The 21,402-nt window shown below is 47.4% G+C and overlaps 2 protein-coding genes across 10 annotated transcripts in view; one reads left to right on the forward strand and one right to left on the reverse strand.

Annotated features, from left to right (window-relative positions):
• Positions 1 to 21,402, forward strand: part of LOC751032 (uncharacterized) — a 341,389-nt gene that overhangs the window by 308,326 nt on the left and 11,661 nt on the right. For 3 of the 9 annotated variants that reach the window (XM_063814431.1, XM_063814430.1, XM_063814432.1), the window contains exon 31: positions 21,210 to 21,393. In XM_063814431.1, coding sequence (XP_063670501.1) covers positions 21,210 to 21,393 — 184 coding nt within the window. Of the gene's footprint in view, positions 1 to 4,323; positions 4,496 to 6,804; positions 7,090 to 19,712; positions 19,800 to 19,978; positions 20,082 to 21,209; positions 21,394 to 21,402 lie in introns of those variants that run through there. The other 6 variants (XR_010158496.1, XM_063814433.1, XR_010158493.1 and 3 more) reach the window with 5 other exon arrangements.
• On the reverse strand, positions 4,966 to 12,040 carry LOC134810448 (speedy protein E12-like). Its single transcript, XM_063814480.1, has 6 exons — positions 11,847 to 12,040; positions 10,657 to 10,875; positions 9,566 to 9,624; positions 8,251 to 8,336; positions 5,600 to 5,843; positions 4,966 to 5,477 (listed from the first exon to the last, which is right to left on the reverse strand). Exons 1-6 carry the CDS (start codon positions 11,974 to 11,976, stop codon positions 5,418 to 5,420), a joined length of 798 nt encoding a protein of 265 aa, XP_063670550.1. The 5' UTR covers positions 11,977 to 12,040; the 3' UTR covers positions 4,966 to 5,417.

Here is a 21,402-nt window from a genome sequence, read left to right on the forward strand (position 1 = left end):
AAAAGCCCCCATGTAACTGGTAAAGGTATCAGTAAGCACCAGGAGGTATCTAAATCCACCAGGAGCCATAGGCATCATGTTGATGTCCATTTACCAGTCTTCCCTGGCAAGATTCTCTGAATTGTACTGCCTTGGCCAAAAGAGGTATGGGAGGGGCTGGGCACAGTGGCTCGCGCCTGTAATCCCAGCATTTTGGGAGACCAATTCGGGTAGATCATTAGAGGTCAGGGGTTCAAGACCATCCTGGCCAACATGGTGACATTCCATCTCTACTGAAAATACAAAAAGTTAGCTGGGTTTGGTGTTGGGTGCCTGTAATCCCAGCTACTCGGGAGGCTGAGGCAGGATAATCACTTGAACCTGGGAGGAGTAGGTGGCAGTGAGCTGAGATCTCGCCATTGCACTCCAGCCTGGGCAACAAGAGTGAAATTTCATCTCAAAAAATAAAAAAAGAAGTCTGGGTGTGGTGGCTCGTGCCTGTAATCCCAGGACTTTGGGAGGCCAGGATGGGTGGATCATGAGGTCAGGAGTTCAAGACCAGCCTGGCCTAGATGGTGAAACCCTGTCTCGAGTAAAAATACAAATATTAGCTGGGCATGGTGGCACACACCTGTAATCTCAGCTACTCAGAAGTCTGAGACAGAAGAATTGCCAAAACCCGGGAGGGAGAGGTTGCAGTGAGCCGAGATCGCGCCACTGCACTCTAGCCTGGGTGACAGAGCAAGACTCCGTCTCAAAAGAAAGAAAGAGAAAGGAAATTCCCCAGGGAAGTACCTCAGCTTATTTCATGAAGAGGTACTGAAGGAAGCAGAGGCACGTGGAGGACTTCCCCACCTCGTGCAGCTATTTGGGCCATGGCGTCTGAAATGTATTATTTCAGAGTCACCCCTTTGATGACCTTGGCAGTGGACTGCAGTCATCTGTTTAGGCCTTTCCATGGCCCGTGTCAGTGCCGGTATTTCTGTCTATTGCACATTTGATTTCCTTGCTGTTGGCATTTAGAAGGCCCCCTGTTTCCCAGATCACACCACGGGCATGGACTGCAGAGATTGCGTCTTGTGAGTCTGTAGAAACAGTCAAGGCCTTGTCCTCTCTTAGGTCCAGAGCTCAGGTTAATGCAGATTTTCCCAGCCGTCTGTGCTGAAGTCCCTGTGGGGAGGCTCCCGGCTGGTTTCCTGTAGGTAGACAGCTACACATCCTGCCCTTCATTGGCTTCTTTTCATGAAGCTCCTGCTGTCTACAAAACATGTCTCCCTTTTCTTCTTGAACCACATCTCTGTTATTGAAACTCTAGAAGTCAGCCAGGCACAGTGGCTATGCCTGTAATCCCAGCGCTTTGGGAGGCCAAGGTGGGCGGATCACCTGAGGTCAGGAGTTCAAGACCAGCCTGGCCAACATGGCGAAACCCTGTCTCTAATACAAATACTAAAATTAGCCAAGCATGGTGGCCACTGCACTCCAGCCTGGGTGACAGAGCAAGACTCTGTCTCAAATAAAGAAAGAGAAAGTATCACGCTTTTCAGAGTTCTGTGGGTTGTTATAGTGAATTATCAAACCTGAGGACGTGGTGGGAACCTCCAAATTTGCAGCCAGTTGGTGAGAAGTACATGCGGTCTGTGGACACCCAAGCTTGCAGCTGCATCTGAAGCGAGGGCAGCCTAGCGGGGGCTGGTGGCCTTAACCTGTGGCATTTGATGTAACATCAGGGAGTTGACATCAGAATTACATCACACAGGCCAGGTGCAGTGGCTCATGCTTATAATCCCAGCAATTAGAAAGGCAAGATAAGAAGATCGCTTGAGCTTGAGTCTGAGCCCGCAGTGAGCTATGACCGCACCACTGTACCCCAGTCTGGGTGACAGCACAAGACCCCGACTCCAAAAATAAAAAAGAAAAATCACAAAGAATTGCATGGCAGAGTGCCTGTCTTTCACAGCTTGAACTGTTGCAGGAACTTTCTTTTTTTCTTTCTTTTTTCTTTTGTGATGGAGTCTCGCCCTTTCACCCAGGCTGGAGTGCAGTGGCACCATCTCGGCTCACTGCAGGCTCCGCCTCCTGGGTTCACACCATTCTCCTGCCTCAGCCTCCGGAGTAGCTGGGACTACAGGCCCCTGCCACCGCGCCCAGCTAATTTTTTGTATTTTTAGCAGAGATGGGGTTTCACCGTATTAGCCAGGGTGGTCTTGATCTCCTGACCTCATGATCCGCCCACCTCAGCCTCCCAAAGTGCTGGGATTACAGTCCTGAACCACCGCGCCTGGACTTTTTTTTTTTTTTTTTTTTTTGAGAGGGGTTGGGGAGACATATTCTCTGCTAGTGATTCTCCTGCCTGGTCTCGAACTCCTGCTGGGATCACAGGCGTGAGCTACCACGCCCAGCCACCTTTAGAGTTTTCTTACCACCTGGTTTTCCTCTCTCAATATCTTTCTCTCATTTCCTGCTTTAAAACTCTAGCTTGGGGTCTGGGCACAGTAGCTCATGCCTATAATCCCAGCAGTTTGGGAGACTGAGGCGGGTGGATCACTTGAGGTCAGGAGTTTGAGACCAGCCTGGCCAACATGGTGAAACCTTGTCTCTACTATTTTTACAAAAGTTAGTCAGACGTACAGGCGGGTGCCTGTAGTCCCAGCTACTTGGGAGGCTGAGGCAGGAGAATTTGCTTGAACGCGGAGGTGAAAGTTGCAGGGAGCCGAGGTTGTGCCACTGCACTCCAGCCTGGGAGACAGAGCGAGACTGTCTCCAAAACAAACAAACAAACAAACAAAAAAACCCTGTAGCTTGGGATCAGCCTTCTCTTCTGTTGTTTTTCTTTAAAAAATAAAAATTAAAAATAGGCTTCAAGTGATCCTCCCGCCATGACCTCCAAAACTGCTGGGATTGTAGGTGTGAGCACTGCACCCAGCCTTATGTTTTTTTCTACATAAAAAACAGCACAGGATTATCTTCCAAAGCTAATAAATATGTTCAAATAACCACAACCCCATTAAGGAAAAATGTCACTTGACAGCAAATAATCAATCCAGACCACAATATGATCACACTCACTGTGAAGGTGAGAAAAGTTCATCTTTATTATGTTTCCCCAAGAGATGCACTGCACTGTTCTCTTGAAAACACACAGCTCGTGTCCTCCTTTAGAACACACATCCTCTTTAAAGTAACATACAAACATGCCAAAACAAGATAAAAAATTCCATCTGAATTCTCACATTTCAAACATACACTAAATATCAAATAAAAATTTATTTTTGCAAGAATTTAGGGGAACTACCACATAGCTATTAATGTAATATATATGTTAACTAAGTATCATAGATAAAAACCATGCTCCCTTCAGCAGCACGTGTAATAATAGATACCAACATTGAAAGGTAAAAGATTTAGGATGAAAAGAATCCTCTCTTAAAAAGGAAAACAAAATTATATGTATGTGTATACAACAGTTATAACACCCATCACACAGCTTTATAGAAACAGCATCTATTCAAAAATACCACTACTTCCAAAATATTTAAAATAATATTTAAAGTAATAATAATATTTAAATAAATAAATATAGTTAATAAATATTTCAATAAATAAAATAATATTTAAATAATTCTATACCCATGGTTTTCAAAATAAACCAATAAAATAGATAGTATATATTAGACGTGTTAGTATATATATCTGAGACATGTTAAAAATCACAACGGAATTCTCACAATTCAGTCACAAACCTAAACAGCAAATAAAAATTTCTATCACCAGAATTATGTTTTTTTCTGGTGGGGAACTACCAATAGCTATAAATAGAAGAGATTATTATGGAAGTATCATAGATAAAAAGAGTGCTCGCTTCAGGAGCACATATAATAGTACAGAAAAAAATTTAAAGATAATAAAAGATTTAGGATAAAAAGAATTCTCACTTAAAAATGAAAAGAAAATTATCTTTATGTATATATAACAACTATAACTCTCATCAAAGAACTCTACAGGAACAGCATGTTTTCAAAAGTACAACAATTTCCAAACTATTTGAAATAAACCTATTAATAATTCAATGGCCAACATTTTCCAAACAAACCAATAAAATGCATAGTGTGCATGAAGCTATCTGTTACAGTCTGTGGCACTCATATTTCACAAAGAATTCTGTGCCAATCTGAGCCCCTGCACTGTGCCTTCAAATGCTCCTGGACTGTGGCAAGCAAGTCCGTAAGAAACAGGACCTCCAGGTTCCGTCCCAGGGAGGTTGGCATTCAGCAATATAAAAAGGGAGGTGGTGCCGCAGGAAACGGTGGAACTGGAAACACTCCTGGTTTCTTACTTTTCTCCAAGGACTCCTAGAAGTACCCCACCCCACCCCTGCTCCTTGGAGGACAACGTGATCACTGTATTCAGCTCTGTCAAGAATGGTCCAGGTTCTTCTAGATGATCTGCACAAATGGTTCCTCTCCTCCTTCCTGATGTCTGCCATTAGCACTGGAATAAAGTTCCTGCTGAAAATCCACATCTCCCCTGGGTCCGGTGTTCTGGAAGTGAGAGAGACAATGTCACACCTCAAGGAGGCAGCTCTCTAGACAGGAAGGTTATTCACGTCCCATGTCAAGTCTAGCTAGAGTTCAGAGCAATTGAGAAGTGCAGTTTTATCTCCTGCCTTTCATTCTATACCCTGCTTCTGAACCATCGTGTTGAACCGTGAAACTCACGCTTTGGTGACCCTGACTCCAAAACTTAATACACCCAAGGTCAGCCCCAGTGCTCTGCTTCATAGCAAGGACTTTGGGTGGGTCTTCCCAGGGAGTAGGGCACCCTCAGAGAATGTGGCTTTGGACTTCATCACAGCTGGGGCCTTTTGTGTCACTTCAGATCTAAACTTGTAACCGTGCTAGATCTGTTTCTAATGTGACAACATCACAAACCACGAGTCCAAATGCCTAATCCATAATCCTACCTCCTCATGACAAAGTCTCATGCTCTGTGCTCAACATGGTTAGCTGCACAAGATGTAAACCAAAGCTTCACTGAACCCTCGACCCAAATCGGTAACTCAAGTGCGTCAATCATAATGAACCTCCCCGAACTCAGTATTTATGATTATTTTTGAGGCAGGGTCTCACTCTGTCGCCCCGGCTGGAGCGCAGTGGCAGGATCAGGGCTCCCTGCAGCCCCGACCTCCCAGGCTCCAGCGATCCTCCTGCCTCAGCCTCCTGAGTAGTTGGGAGTAGAGATGCCTCCCACATCGCCTGGCTAATTTTTGTATTTTTGTGGAGAGGGGATATCTCGCCACGTTGCCCAGGCTTGAAGCCAGATCAAGCAATTGGGTTCCTTGGATTTCCGAAATAGACCCCAATATTCTGCCTTTACCCCGGAGGATGCAGATGTACCTTCTCTCAGGCCGATGACCTCAGGCCTCCACGGTCCCTGGAGCTCTAGGAAAGGTGGGCGCGATCTCGCACCCACACCCAGTGCTCTGGGTCATAAGCCTGGATCTGGAAAAACAAACGCGCTTTGAGAAGACGGGGACTCCCCAGGATACCCCTCTCTCCCCTCGTCCAGCCTCCAGCCCACCCGATTCCTCCCCACATCCTCCACCTCCCCAGGCCCCACCCACCTCCTCCAACTCCTCCGGGGAAACCCAAGCCCTGCAGCGCATGGAACAGAAGAACTGGAACCGATGCTTCTGGAACAAGGCTATCTGAGAGCAGTTCTTCCTGGCCCTCGGGTTCATGTAACGGCATAACTGGAACCAAAGCTTAGGGAGCAAGGGTATGCGAGAGCGGGTCTTCCCGTACAGGAAGTAGAAGATCTTTTGTTTGGGGGCCTCGTCGTCCTCCTCCATGTCATTGGCCAGATAGCTGAGGACAGAAATCAGGTTGCTGCTCAGAGGCACCACCAGGAGAGACCTCCGGCTGAGGTCAGCTTCCCAGAGAGGAAGGTAAGGGACGGTCCCTAGCTCAGGACTGGCACCCACCCTGCAGAGAGCCACACCTTCCTCAGGAGGGCTCTGCTGGACAGAGACCTGATCAAGGGCGTCTCCCACTCCTTCAGGATGGAGACAAAAACCCAACTGGTGACCAAGAGTGGTGGCTTAGGCCTGGAATCCCAGCACACTGGGAGGCCGAAGCAGGAGGATCACTTGAGGCCAGGAGTTTGAGACAGGCCTGGGCACCATAGCAACACCCTCGTCTCTATTAAAAATATAAAAAATACACCAGACGCGGTGGCTCATGCCTGTAATCCCAGCGCTTTGGAAGGCTGAAGCAGGTGGATTGCTTGAGACCAGGAGTTTGAGACCAGCCTGGTCAACACAGAGAAACCCCATCTATACTAAAAATACAAAAATCAGCCTGGTGCGGTGGCACACCCATTAGTCCTAGCTACTCAAGAGGCTGAAGCATAAGAATTGTGTGAACCCAGGAGGCGGAGGTTGCAGTGAGCCAAGATTGGGCCCCTCCATTCCAGCCTGAGAGACACAGCAACACTCTTGTCTTGATAAATAAATAAATAAATAAATAAATAAATAAATAAATAAATAAATAAAAACTGTCCAGGTGTGGTGGCACAGCCCTGTAGTCGGAGCTAATCAAGAGGCTGAGGTGGGAGGATCGCTTGAGCCCAGGATATGGAGGCTGCGGTGAGCTATGATCTCACCACTGCACTCCAGCTTAGGGGACAGGGCAAGTCTGTCTCAAAAAAAAAAAAAGCAATTGAATACATTGATATTTTGCCAGGACCCTGCCTTCTACAGGCATCTAGTCTAATGGCACTGGGAGTAATCAGAGGAGATGTCCTAATCCCAATGTCACATTATAATAGGATGTAACTGGAGAGCTACGGGCATGCAGAAGTTGGAAGATGAGGGAAGGCATCACAGAGGCTGTGGGATGAACCGACTTCAAGGAATGGGTGCTTCCCTTCAGAACCACGTGTGTGGGACACCCAGACAGAAAACACAAATGCAAAGTCAAGTGGAGGGCATTTGGAAGGAGCAGTGAAGCCAAGCCAGGAAACACCAAGATGGCGAGCCAGTGTGGTTGTAGAGATTGTAGAGAGGGTGGAATTGGCACTGTGGACCCTGGCCTCAATAGAGAACGACATCAGGTAAGGAAGTTGTTCAGGTGGGCGGTGAAGTTGTCGTGCTTTGGAAAGATGTTCAGGCTGCACTAGGAAGCCCCTTGGCTTGGGGAGAGACTCCAGGAAACCCCAGCAGGGAGCATTTGACAGTGGATTCGAGTGATGCAAGGGGGACCTGGACTGTGACCTCTGTCACGGGAACCTGGAGGAGGTTGATGGCTTTTGCGGTTGATGTGGGAAGGAGAGAGAGAGAAGAACCGGAAAAGTCTGCTTGCTGGGGGAAGTGTCATGTCTGCTCCTCCGCTCCTTTTCTTCTCCCCTTAGGAGCGGTTCATGGTTCCTTTTGTTTTTTGTTCTTTTTTTTTTTTTTTTTTTTTTGAGACGGAGTCTCATTCTGTCGCCCAGGCTGGAGTGCAGTGGTGCGATCTCGGCTCACTGCAAGCTCCACCTCCCAGGTTCACGCCATTCTCCTCCCTCAGCCTCCCGAGTAGCTGGGACTACAGGCGCCCGCCACCACACCCGGCTAATTTTTGTATTTTTTTTTTTTTAAGTGGAGACAGGGTTTCACCATGTTAGCCAGGATGGTCTCGCTCTCCTGACCTTGTGATCCGCCCACCTCGGCCTCCCAAACTGTTGAGATTACAGGCGTGAGCCACCGCACCTGGCCTGTTTTACTCTTTTATTTGTACACTGGCATTGGAGTTTGTTTTGTTTGCCTGTTTTTTTTTTTTTTTTTTTGAAAAAAAGTTTCACTCTGTTGCCCAGGCTGGAGTGCAGTGGCTCAACCTTAGCTTACTGCAACCTCCACCTCCTGGGTTCAAGGGGTTCTCTTGCCTCAGCCTCCCAAGTAGCTTGGATAACAGGTGCACACCAACATGCCCGACTGATTTTTCTATTTTTAGTAGAGACGGGGTTTTGCCATGTTGGCCAGGCTGGTCTCAAACTCCTGGCCTCAAGTGATCTGCCTGCCTTGGCTTCCCAAAGTGCTGGGATTACAGGCCTGAGCCACCACGCCCAGCCTGAGTTTCTTTTTAGAGACAACAGTCTAAGATACTATAATCCTGTCTTTTTTGTACACAGAATAAAGAGGACAAATAGGTGAAAGAATAAATGAAAGGCTGCAATCCCACTTCCCCCGCTGTCCCAGGGCATTGGATATTGATGGATAGGAGGCAGCAAACCACTCACAGAGCCAGGAAGAAATGAATGCGTTGGTATTGCCAGGAGGGGAGGCCGGCCCGGCTGAAATACGCTATGACCATAGCCAGGAGATACTGATGGAGAGAAAGGAACACAGAGAGGGAGAGGTCACATCTTGGGAGAGGAAGATTGTGGAGATAGTGGAATGGGGGTCTGGGGAGGGGTTGCCCATCAGAGAAGGGACCTCAGCATTGGGGTGACTGTGCTCATGTGGAAATTGCGGGGTGGAGGGGTATTCGAAGGTCGGATGCAAATCCGAGAAGCCGGAGGAAGGGTTTTCGGTGATGCTCCCAGGATGGTGGGCTCCGATGGGATCTTGGGAGGGGGTGTGTCTAGGTCGGCTGGTGTCAGGAGGGTCTTTTGTGTGCCAGGCAGAGAACTGTCCCAAGGAGCTGAGAGTAGAGGGCCCAGGAGCTTCAGGACTGCAGCCAGACTGTGGCCCAGGGCTCAGATCCCAAAGGACCCATAGGAGAGGCAGAGGCCACTCATTCACTCTGCAAGAGACCAGCAGAATCCTGAGGGAGATGCTGACAAATCATAAAAAGACAAAGAATAGCCGGGAGTGGCAGCTCAAGCCTGTGATCCCAGTACTTTTTGAGAGGTGGAGACAGGAGGATCACATGAGCCCAACAGTTGGAGAACAACCTGGGCAACACTGCGAGACCCTGTTTCTACGAAGATTTCAAAAATTAGTTGAGCATGGTAGCATGTGCCTAGTCCCAGCTCCTCAGGAGTCTAAGGAAAGAGGATTGCTTGAGCCCAGGAGTTAGAGTGAGCTATGATCATGCCACTGTACTCCATCCTGGGGAGCAGAGCTGGACTCTGTCTCAGAAAAACAAATGTGTGGGTGCCAAGACTCAAGACCATGGGAGCTGGTCGGATACAGTGCTGATGTCTGTAATCTCAGCACTTTGGGAGGCCAAGGCGGGTGGATCACCTGAGGTCAGGTGTTCGGGACCAATCTGGCCAACAGGGCAAAACCCCGTCTCTACTAAAAACACAAAAATTAGCCAGGCGTGGTGGTTCACGTTTGTAATCCCAGCTGCTTGGAGGCTGAGGCACGAGAATCGCTTGAACCCAGGAGGCATCAGCTGCAGTGAGTCAAGACCGAGACACTGCCCTCCAGCCTGGGCAACAGAGCAAGACTGTGTGTCACAAAAAAAAAACCAAAAACAATAACAAAAACAGACTGTAGGAGCATCTGGTGGGAGGTGGTGGAGGGAGAACTGTGGGTTTGGAAGCTGCGCCCTCCCCCTGGCCGTGCGTTAGAACAGAAACACAGTTACATAGAGAACAACCTTACCTTGTCCGACACCCTCAGATCTTTGTCCCAGGCCAGGAATCTTTTAATGACAGGATCCTCTGTGATTAGAGAGCAGATATCAGCGTGAGAAGCAGGACAGGGTTTCCGTGGGAGCAGCAGGGCAGTGAGGAGAAGTGTGCCTCCCGGGGGAAAGTCTCAGGATTGTGGCCGCGGGTGAGGTGGATGGGAGAGGGGAGAATGACTTTCACTGGGCAAGGGAGAGAGGCTCCTGCTCTGAGACTCCCCTGAGAAGAGGCCGAAGGAGGCCCTGGGTGTGAGAATCTACAGGATGTAGAGCTGGGAATCAGCCAGGACCCCCTCCAGCAGACACGGAGGGACCACTGCAGAGTCATAAAGGAATTCCCATCATTTCCTCATGAGGCAGTCACACATCAGGGTGTGACCATGGCCTTGGTATCCCTCACTATGCATGGAAACACTTAGGTTTAGAAAAGTCAGTAAGAAACATTAAGTTTCAGAGGGCACAGCTGAAACCACTTTTTTGATTTTTGATTTTGTTTTTCTTTATTTGATTTTTATTTTTATTTATTTATTAATTTATTTTGAGACAGAGTCTTGCTCTGTGGGCCAGGCTGGAATGCATTGGCCTGATCTTGGCTCACTGCAACCTCTGCCTCCTGGGTTTAAGCAATTCTCCTGTCTCAGCCTCCCGAGTAGCTGGAACTACAGGGATGAGCTACTGTGCCCAGCCTTGGTTTTTCTTTTGACGCAGACTTTTGCTCTGTCACCCAGGCTGGAGTGCAGTGATGTAGTCATAGCTCACTGCAGCCTCAAAGTCCTGAGTTCAAGCAATCCTCTTGCCTCAGCCTCCCAACATGCTGGGATCTCAGGCGGGAGCCACAGCGCCTGGCCCAAAACCAAGCTTTCTTATCCCAAGCACCGACCTTTATCAAGTCTACCTAATCCTCTGTTGTCTCCTAAGTGTCCCTCATGAGTGATCACTTCAGAGTCCTCCCGCATGGAGAGCTCACCCACTGGGGCATATTTTTCCCATTGGAAAAGTGTGGTTATTGGAAGTTTCCTCTTCAGAAAGAACAGAATTGGAGGTGCTCTCTGGGGTGTCCTCCTACCAAGCAGCCTGTTGAAGGCCTCGTAGTACTCAGGGAGCACGAGCGACACTCGCCGTCGCTTCGCCTTCATCTTGAGGCCACACAGCGTCTCCGCCACCCAGGTCTCCTCAGGCTCAGGGGCGAGCTCCTGCTCTGGCTCATCGTCAGATTCATCCAAACACTCCCTCTTCCTTTTCCAGCCAAGGGACCTACGTGGGGGGCTGGGATCTACCCCAGGGGCTGAGTAAAGAAACCAGGCCACCGTGTAATGCTTCTGCAACTGATCACGTTAGACCCCGACCCCAAACCCCAAACCACTCTCCATCCTCCCCAGCCTCGCAGACTGCTGGCTTCTCCAAGCCACCTTTCTGACTTTCTCCTCTGCTCAACCCCATGTGCCACTCCTTCCCCTCCCCATTTTTCCCTCTCTCTGTCCTCAGAACACTGCCTCATATCCTTCCCTGGTCCCTGGCTCTCTGAATCCCTCTTTTTTTTTTGTTTCGAGACAGAATCTTGCTTTGTCACCCAGGCTGGAGTGTAGTGGTGCAATCTCAGCTCACTGCAACATCCATCTCCCGGATTCCAGTTATTCTCCTGCCTCAGCCTCTCAGGTAGCTGGGATTACAGGTGCCTGCCATAATGCCCAGCTCAATTTTGTACTTTTACTAGAGACAGGGTTTCACCATGTTGACCAGGCTGGTCTCAAACTCCTGGCCTCAAGTGATCTGCCTGCCTTGGCTTCCCAAAGTGCTGGGATTACAAGTGTGAGCCACTGCACCCAGCCTGAATTTCTCCATTCTTCCCACACACCCTCCCCAGGTTCTCCTTCCTGACCTCGGATCCTTCTTTTTTTCTTCCTCTTTCTTTTTTTTGAGACAGCATCTCACTCTGTCACCCAGACTGGAGTGCAGTAGCACGATCTCGGCTCACTGCAACCTCTTCCTCCCAGGCTCAAGTGATTCTCCTGTCTCAGCCTCCCAAGTAGCTGGGATTATAGGCACACACCACTGCCGCCTGGCTAATTTTTGTGCTTTTAGTAGAGATGGGGTTTCACCATGTTGGCCAGGCTGGTCTTGAACTCCTGACCTCAGGTGATCTGCCCGCCTCAGCCTCCCAAAGTGTTGGGGTTACAGGGGTGAGCCACCACGCCTGGCCCCCTTCCTTCGTCTTAGTCAATCGTATGCCACCTCTTCTTCCTCCAGTCCCCTCACCTGATGGTCCCGACACTTCATCATCCACCACCTCCTGGAGGGGGTACCCTGAGGTGCTCCGCTGGGGGCTCTGCTCTTCCTGGGGCTGCGGTTGATGGCTCATGATGATCTTTCCCAAAATCTGTCCCATCTCACCGAACCTAGTCTCTGTTCTGTCCTTGGTCTTCTTCTGGACACTGCTGGGATCCAGAAGAGTGTGTTATCAATTCTCGAGGCTGGGAGAAGTCAGGAGTGGAGAACAGCTCTGAGAAGTTACTGTTGTCCAACTGAACTGCCAGGTGCCGACAGAGTCCGGTCCCTCCAATCAGGAAGGTCGGAATCTCTGATGTCATCGTTCATGCCAACCTGGCAACTAGTTTGAACAAAAACACATGTAACTGCCAGGCTGATCTCTTGTCCTGGAGATCCTGGGTGAATGGTATCTCCTGCCACTGTCCCAACCTCAGACCACTGTCCAAAAGCATCTTCAGGGTCTCCGCATCCCTCTGTTCCCTGTCCCAGCAGAGGCTGTGTCCTCTCCGCTCAAAGCTTGAAGCGTATTGGGGTCTCCTCTTCTCTGTACATGCCCGTTTCAGAGTCCGGTCTGGTGGGAGAGGGATCAGGATGGGAAAGAAAAGTAGGGTAAGCAGAAACGATGAAACCTTACAAGAGTGAGATTATCATGTACAAGAGATCCCAGGAACATTGACTTGATGAAAATGTCACATCAGAGCACTCAATTTGGCAGAGCTTTTCTGCCGAATGTCTACTGACATTCACTGTCTGAGATTCTGTACTGGGGGTACATGCGTCCTCTGCCCTAAGGCATCTTTGAGTCCAAGAGATATTTTGAGGACTGGAAATCATAGGAAACTGCCCATGAGTTCACACATATTTCCAATGGTGTCCCCAATTTCAGGGAGTCCACGGATCACCTAAAGCCAGCCCCTCCAGTTTGGCTAAGAAACTGTATATATCAAGTTTTGTATCATATGTATTGCTCTTAACTCAGAAAATTCCACCATTTTTGGCAGTGGTTTATTTATTTATACCATGGAAGGAAATGGTTTATTTATGAATCTATATTATGGATATTCTATAAGATACTGGGTGTACAAAAAGACTAAGTCGAAAAATCTCAGCTGTGCACAGTGGCTCATGCTTGTAATCCCATCTCTTTGGGTGGCCAAGGGAGGAAGACTGCCTGAGGCCAGCAGTTCAAGACCAGTATAGGCAACATAGCAAGAGCCCATCTCTAAAACAAAACAAAACAAAACAAAATTAGCCAGGTGTCGTGGCTGGCACCTGTGTTCCAACAACTTGAGAGACTGAGGTGGCAGGAGGATTGCTTGAGCCTAGGAGTTAGGGGCTGCGGTGAGCTGTGATTGTGACACCGCACTCCAGTCTGGGCAACACAGCAAGACCTTGTGTCAAAAAAATTCTTTTAATTAAATATAAAAGAGTTTCATGACATTCAGAGACCATCCAAAGAACCTGTGGGTTCCGGCCAGGCACAGTGGCTCACACCTGTAATCCCAGCGCTTTGGGAGGCCATAGCAGGTGGATCGCTTGAGGTCAGGAGTTTAAGAGCAGCCTGGCCAACATGGTGAAACCCCATCTCTTCTAAAAATACAAAAAATTAGTCAGGCATGGTGGTGGGTGCCTGTAATCCCAGCCACTCAGGAGGCGGGGGCAGCAGAATGGCTTAAACTTGGGAGGCGGAGGTTGCAGTGAGCCAAGGTCGCACCATTGCACTCCAGCCTGGGCAAGAAAAGCAAAACTACATCTCAAAAAAAAAAAAAAAAAAAAAGAGAACCTGTGGATGAGTTCCCACATGGCTTCCTAACGGGCTGCGGCTCTCCTAGGAGTCTCTCGCTCATGGGAAAGGCACAAACTGAATGCGGAAGGAAATCCCATTGCTGTGGAAGTCCCATTGTTAGGAAGCTCTGCTTTTCTGGAGTTCAAATTTGCATTCATGACGCTTGAAACCGTCAGAGCTGGGTGTGTCCTCCTACAACAAATCACTTTACTCTCTCTCTCTCCTAGTTAACAGGCTTTCAAATATTAGAACATCCATGTTCTGACCTCATTAAAATTGCTCTTTTGTGGAATGAAAAGCTCTGATTTAACCCGTCTTTAAGCCTGGTATGCATATTCCTCTCTGTTCCGGCCACCTTGTCTAGACACACTACACTGAGGCAGTGCCCATCTTAGATGATGTTGATACATTGTCAAAAAATGGGCAAACCAGGTGCGGTGGCTCACACTTGTAATCCCAGCACTTTTGGAAGCCGATGCCGACAGATAACCAGAGGTGAGGAGGTTGAGATCAGCCTGGCCAACATGGTGAAACCTGTCTGTTTTTCTGTAGAAATACAGAAACAATGAGCTGGGCGTGGGAGTGCACTTCTGTAATCCCAGCTACTTGTGGGGCTGAGGCAGGAGAATCACTTGAACCGGGAAGGTGGAGGTTCCAGTGAGCCGAGATCACGACACTACACTCCAGCCTGGGCGACAGAGTGAGACTCCGACTCAAAAAAAAAAAAAAAAGTGCCAGACAGCCCAGGTTTGGTCTGATATGTTCAGAAAAAAGCAAAACAGTCACCTCTCACCTTTTCTTTTCCTGCAATGATGCCGTTTAATACAACAATGGCTGTAGGTATGCTGCAGAAATATCATTCAAGTGAAACAGAAGGGCTTTCCTGGCTGGACACAGCGGTCACTCCTGCAATCCCAACACTTTGGTTGGTTAAGGTGGGAGGATTTCTTGCGGCCAGGAGTTCGAGGCTGCAGTGAGCTGTGATCCACCACTGCATTCCAGGCTGGGCATCAGAGTGAGGCCTCTCTCTAAAAAAAACCCTTCACTCCCCAAAAAAAGGGATTTTCAAATACCAGCCTTTCAGCATGAGGATCACATGGAGGAACATTAAGACACAGATGCTGGGACCCAGCCCTATTGATTGTAATTAAAAAACTGAGGTGAGGCCTGATTTAGCTCCGTCATTGGAATCCATTCAGATTTGAAATTCTCTGAGTTGGACAGTGCAAGAGAGATCCTAAAGAAAGCAAAGTCACTGTGGACTGAAATGAGCTGACAAGGTTTTCTGAGCGTGGTGAAATATGATCTGGGCCTCGCTTGGGAGGGCTGTGGCCAGGCCTTGAGTCCGTGGCTCAGTGGGGCCTTCTGAAACAGCCTCCAAGCCGCGCCCCCCCCTTCATTTGCTAGTGGATGACCCCCTCCAGCAGCTTTGGTGCTGATGGGAATAAGTCGACCTGCAGCGGAAGTTCAGCCCAAGTCTCAGCCCAGCAGCTTCTCCACACCTGTCCGGGGTCTGGTCATGCTGCCGTCTCTGCGGTTCTCTGCGGAGTCGTGGTTTCTGTACCTTGAAGAGAACTTCCCCTCTGGGACCCAGAAACCCAGTGAATCCTCAGGAAAAAAGGGAATGAAATTACTGAAGACAACTCTGTGGCGGGGAGATGGAAAAGAGGCTCTCTCTTTTTTTTTTTCCTAATATTTTGAGACAGAGTTTCGCTTTTGTCACCCAGGCTGCAGTGCAGTGGCTCCATCTCGGCTCACTGCAACCTCTGCCTCCCAGGTTCAAGCGATTCTCCTGCCTCAGCCTCCCGAGTAGCTGAGATTACAGGCACCCACCACCACTCCCGCCTAATTTTTGTATTTTTTTAGTAGGGACAGGGTTTCGTCATGTTTGCCAGGCTGGTCTTGAACACCTGACTTCAAATGATCCACCCGCCTCTGCCTCTCAAAGTGCTAGGAATACAGGCATAAGACACTGCACCCGGCCTGTTTTTGTTTTTTAGAGACAAGGTCTCTGTTGCCTTGGCTGGGGTGCAGTGGTACAATCAGCTCTCTGTTGCCTCCTGGGCTCAAGCAATCCTCTTCTCTCAGCCTCCCAAGTAGCTGAGACTACAGGTGCATGCCTGTAGTAGATATAGCATCTTGCTCTGTTGCCCAGACTGGTCTTGAACTCTTGGTCACAAGCGATCCTCTTGCCTTGGCCTCTCAAAGTGCTGGAATTACACGCGTGAGCCATTGAGCCCAACCAGATAAGATGATCTTTAAGGGCCCTTCCCATGGTACCATATCCAAGTCAGCGAGACTGTGGCTATAGCAAGTTTAACATAACCAGATACGCTAGTATTCTGGGCTGCATGGTGTGCCCCCCACCCCTAATTCGTGTATTGAAGCCATGACCCTCCAGACCTTAGAGGTGACCTTATTGGAACCAGAGTCTTTACAGAGGTGATCAAGTTAAAATGAGGTCACTAGAGGCCAGGCACGGTGGCTCACACCTGTAATCCCAGCACTTTGGGAGGCCGAGGCAGGCAGATAATGAGCCCAAGAGACCGAGACCATGATGTCCAACATGGTGAAACCCTGTCTCTACTAAAAATACAAAAATTAGCCAGGCGTGGTGGTGTGGGCCTGTAGTCCCGGCTACTCAGGAGGCTGAGGCAAGAGAATCACTTGAACCCGGAAGGCAGAGATTGCAGTCAGCCAAGATCATGCCACTACACTCCAGCCTGGGTGACAGAGTGAGACTCTATCTCAAAAAAATAAAAATTAAAAAACTAAAAACCTACAGCACGGCCTTTTACATAATGCAATGGTTTGGTAAGCACATGCACCCCAGGGAGGTAGTGGCAGATTCAGTCAACCTTCCCAGCAGCGTGGAGACGCAGTCAGGCATAGCAGGTGTTGATGTGGTTTGAACCCACAGCTTGGCTCAAATCCACACTCCCCTACTTAGTACCGAGTGAAGCCACTTACCCTCTAAGTGCCTTACTTTTCTTTTCTTTTCTTTTCTTTTTTCTTTTTTCGAGATAGAGTCTCGCTCTGTCACCCAGGCTGGAGTGCAGTGGCATGATCTTGGCTCACTGCAAACTTCGCCTTCCAGGTTCAAGCAATTCTCCTGCCTCAGCCTCCCAAGTAGCTGGGATTACAGGTGCCCACCACCATGCCGGGCTAATTTTTGTATTTTTGATAGAGATGGGGTTTCACCATAGTGCCCAGGCTGGTCTCGAACTCCTGACCTCAAGTGATCTGTCTGCCTCGGCCTCCCAAAGTACTAGGATTAGAGGCATGAGCCACCACACCTGGCCACTTTTCTTATCTATATTTGTTATGTGGATGACTTGTGTTAACGCAAATAAGATGCTGCTCGTCATCTTCAAAGAAAATAGGTGGCAACCTGTTATAGCAAGTCCTGTTTTTATTTGTACTTATGAGGCTTTAATTAAACGCTAAGAATTAAAATGCACATAATATTAGACTTTACCTCACAAACTGGCTTCAATTATTCGATGAGACTTATATGTATTACTTAAATGAGGTTAAATTTAACCTTTAAAAAATGATTTATTGTGGCTGGGCACAGTGGCTCACACCTGTAATCCCAGCACTTTGGGAGGCCAAGGCAGACGGATCACTTGAGGCCAGGAGTTGAAGACCAGCCTGACCAACACGGCAAAACCCCATCTCCGCTAAAAATACAAAAATTAGCCAGGCATGGTGGTGCACACCTGTAATCCTAGCTACTCAGGAGCCTGAGACACAAGAATCGCTTGAACCCGGGAGGCAGAGGTTGCAAGGAGGTGAGATCACACCACTGCACTCCAGCCTGGGCAGTAGACTGAGGCTCTGCCTTAAAACAAAGAAAAATGATTTTGGGGGATGATGGGGTGTCACTATGTTGACCAGGCTTGTCTCAAACTCCTTGCCTCAAGCAATCCACCCACCTCAGCCTCCCAAGTAGCTGGAATTACAGGCACATGCCACCACGCCTGGCTAATGTGTGTGTGTGTGTGTGTGTGTGTGTGTGTGTGTGTGTGTGTGTGTGTAGAAACAAGGTCTTACTGTGTTGTTTAAGCTGCTCTCAAACTCCTGGGCTCAAGTGATCCTCCCACCTCGGCCTCCCAAAGCATTGGAATTACAGGTGTGAGCCACCTCACTGAGCCCTCCACCTTTCAGCTGAACGCAGAAAAGTACAATCTTTTAACCCAAAGCGTTCCTCACACTTAGGGTCAGGAAGAGCCCTTCATGCCCTGGAGGCAACTACTAACCCTCTGCTAAACACTCTGACTCTGGGTGTGAGAAACACACCTACTGTGCCCCACATATTTTTCCAAATACAACTTAATTTAGCCTTCATGACAACCCTGGAGTGAAGGATCATTAACTTTATTTCATAGATGTGGAAACTGAGACTCAGAGGCAGGAAATGACCTCCTTCTGGAGGCTGCAAATTCTTTGATGCTCCTTTGATCAACAGGTGGGAGCTGGCCAGAGGTGGTGGCTCACACCTATAATCCCAGCACTTTGGGAGGCCAAGGTGGGAGGATTGACTGAGGCCAGGAATTTGAAACTAGCCTGGGCAACATAGCAAGACCTCATCTCTACAAAAAATACACAAATTAGCAGGGTGTGGTGGTGCACACCTGTAGTCGCAGCCACTCGGGAGGCTGAAGTGGTAGCATTGCTTGAGCCCAGGAGGTTGAGGCTGGAGTGAGCCATGATCAAGCCACTGCTCTCCAGCCGAGGAGATGGAGATAGACCCTGTCTCAAACAACAACGAAAAAAATAGGTGAGGGTCAGCCAGGCATGGTGGCTCACGCCTGTAATCCTAGAACTTTGGGAGGCCAAGGTGGGAGGATTGCTTGAGACCAGGACTTCAAGACCAGCCTGGGCAGCCTAGCAAGATCCCATATATCCAGGCCTCAAATAATCCGCCCACCTTGACCTTTCACTTAGCATAACATCCCCAAGTTCAATCATAGTGTTACAAGTGACAGGATCTCCTTATTTTTAAGGCTGAATTAAATACTCCATTGTATGTATATATCACATTTTCTTTATCCATTCATGTGCGGATGGACATTTTTTTCTTGCTCCTTTAAAATAAGTTCACTATCTATTAGCCTGGGCAACGTGGCAAGACCCCATGTCCACAAACAATAAAAACGATTAGCTGGGTGTGGTGGTCTGTGCCCCGTAGTCCCAGCTACTCAGGAGGCTGAGGCAGGGGAGCACTTGAACCTGGAAGGTGGAGGCCGCAGTGAGCCATGATCACACCACTGCACTCCAGCCTGGGTGGCAGTGGTGTCTTCAAGAAAGAAATAATAAAATAAAATAATTTCATCATTTATCTCACCTAAATATGTATTCTTGAATACTATTGTTTTGCCTGGTCTTTTTTTTTTTTTTTTTTTTGAGACGGAGTCTTGCTCTGTTGCCCAGGCCGGAGTGCAGTGGTGCGTTCTCGGCTCACTGCAAGCTCCGTCTCCTGGGTTCATGCCATTCTCCTGCCTCAGCCTCCCGAGTAGCTGGGACTACAGGTGCCCGCCACCACGTCCGGCTAATTTTTTGTATTTTTAGTAGAGACAGGGTTTCACCGTGTTAGCCAGGATGGTCTCAATCTCCTGACCTCGTGATCCGCCTGCCTCAGCCTTCCAAAGTGCTGGGATTACAGGCATGAACCACCGCGCCCGGCCCCCGTTCTCCTTACTGGGTATGTTAAAATTATTTCTTTCAAAGGAAAAGGCTGGTCAAAGTGCAACGGTCTTTACAACTAATTGATCACAACCAGTTACAGATTTTTTTGTTCCTTCTCCACTCCAACTGCTTCACTTGACTAGCATAAGGGAAAAAAAAAAAAGAGGAAAGAAAGAAAATGCTAAACTATTTAATCTGGGCTAGTAAATAGCCAGAAAGAACTTTATAAAAGTGAAATATACAAAATGACACTAGTATGTTTAACTAAAGGTCTAGTTATGACACTTAAATTTGCACATGTTATAGATAATATCAATATAAAAACTGATAGCATGGGTCCATTTTTAATAAATATATAAATATTTTAAACTTTCTAGATCTAAAGCTTAAGGACTATGGAGTGGATCTCATTGAAGTTTCAGGCAATGGATATGGGGTAGAAGAAGAAAAGTTCGAAGGCTTAAGTAAGTTAAATTTTTCTAATCCTATTATAAAATAATTGGGCCACATGTCTTAGAATTTTGAGTAACACTGTCTTGGGAAACACAAAAACAGTTTTTTTAAAGCCAGTTACTAGATATCATGTATATTTATTGTTATAGCACTTGAAATATCTTAGTCCTTACTTTATACTCTCTTTCAGCTCTGAAACATCACACATCTAAGATTCAAGAGTTTGCCGACGTACCTCAGGTTGAAACTTTTGGCTTTCGGGGGGAAGCTCTGAGCTCACTTTGTGCACTGAGGTGATAAAATATTTTTATCCATTCACTTGACCCCTTAGATAAACCTCTCTGAAAATTAATTGGAATCATTATTATTTACAATTTTCTGTCTCAATATCTCAGCTTCTAGCTTCTGAATTCTGTTTTGTCTCACTGCCAATCTAAGTCCTAGTACTTCTGAAATGTGAGCAATAAATGAATGAAATGAAGCAAATAGTATTGTTAAAAAAATTGGTTACCCTTATTAGAACAGTAACTTCTCAATTTGAACATAACATATAGGTAATAAATGATAGTTACCATTGGTTTTCATTATCAATTTTTAGGGAAACATTTCACCAAAGCACTACTTAATTATAGCACAGATACTAAATTTTTATAAATAACTACATGCACACACACACACGCACACACACACATATATATATACATACATATATATATATATATATTTTTAGAGTCACACACTGTCACCCAGGCTGGAGTGCAGTGGCACAGTCTCAGCTCACTGCAATCTCTGCCTCCCAGGTTCAAGTGATTCTTGTGCCTCAGCCTCCTGAAGAGCTTGGACTATAGCGTGCACCACCACTCTTGGCTAATTTTTGTATTTTTAATAGAGGTGGGGTTTTGCCATGTTGCCCAGGCTGGTCTGGAACTCCAGGCCTCAAGTGATCTGCCCTCCTTGGCCTCCCAAAGTGCTGGAATTACAGGCACGAGCCACCGCACCCTGCCCTACATATACATTTTAATTATAATATCTTTTGGATTCTTTAAAAAAAAATTTTAAAAATTTTAAAAAATTCTTTAAAAAAATTCTTTTAAAAATTTTTGTTTGAAGAGTAATAACAAAACAAATCTCTGAGAATCAATAAATCTTGAGATCATTTATGGTTTTGCAATTCAACCTGAAAAACGAAGTCAAAGTTTTTATCAAAACAAAGCATGTTTAGTGCTCTCTGTCTCACTGTCTTTTAGATGCCAAACCTTAGATTTTATGATGACTCCTCAACTGTTAGATCTCAGTTATCTCAGAGGGATCATCAGCTTTTTAAGAAAGTTTTGAGAGAAAAGCAAGTGAAGAAAAGAGTAGTCAGTGCCCAACATCACGGATCTCTCACTGAACACACCATGCCTGGTATTCTCTCACAGCGATGTCACCATTTCTACCTGCCACGTATCGGCGAAGGTTGGGACTCGACTGGTGTTTGATCACGATGGGAAAATCATCCAGAAAACCCCCTACCCCCACCCCAGAGGGACCACAGTCAGCGTGAAGCAGTTATTTTCTACGCTACCTGTGCGCCATAAGGAATTTCAAAGGAATATTAAGAAGGTACAGTAA

Source organism: Pan troglodytes, chromosome 6 (assembly GCF_028858775.2).
Source record: "Pan troglodytes isolate AG18354 chromosome 6, NHGRI_mPanTro3-v2.0_pri, whole genome shotgun sequence".
In the NCBI taxonomy this organism is placed as follows: Eukaryota; Metazoa; Chordata; class Mammalia; order Primates; family Hominidae; genus Pan; species Pan troglodytes.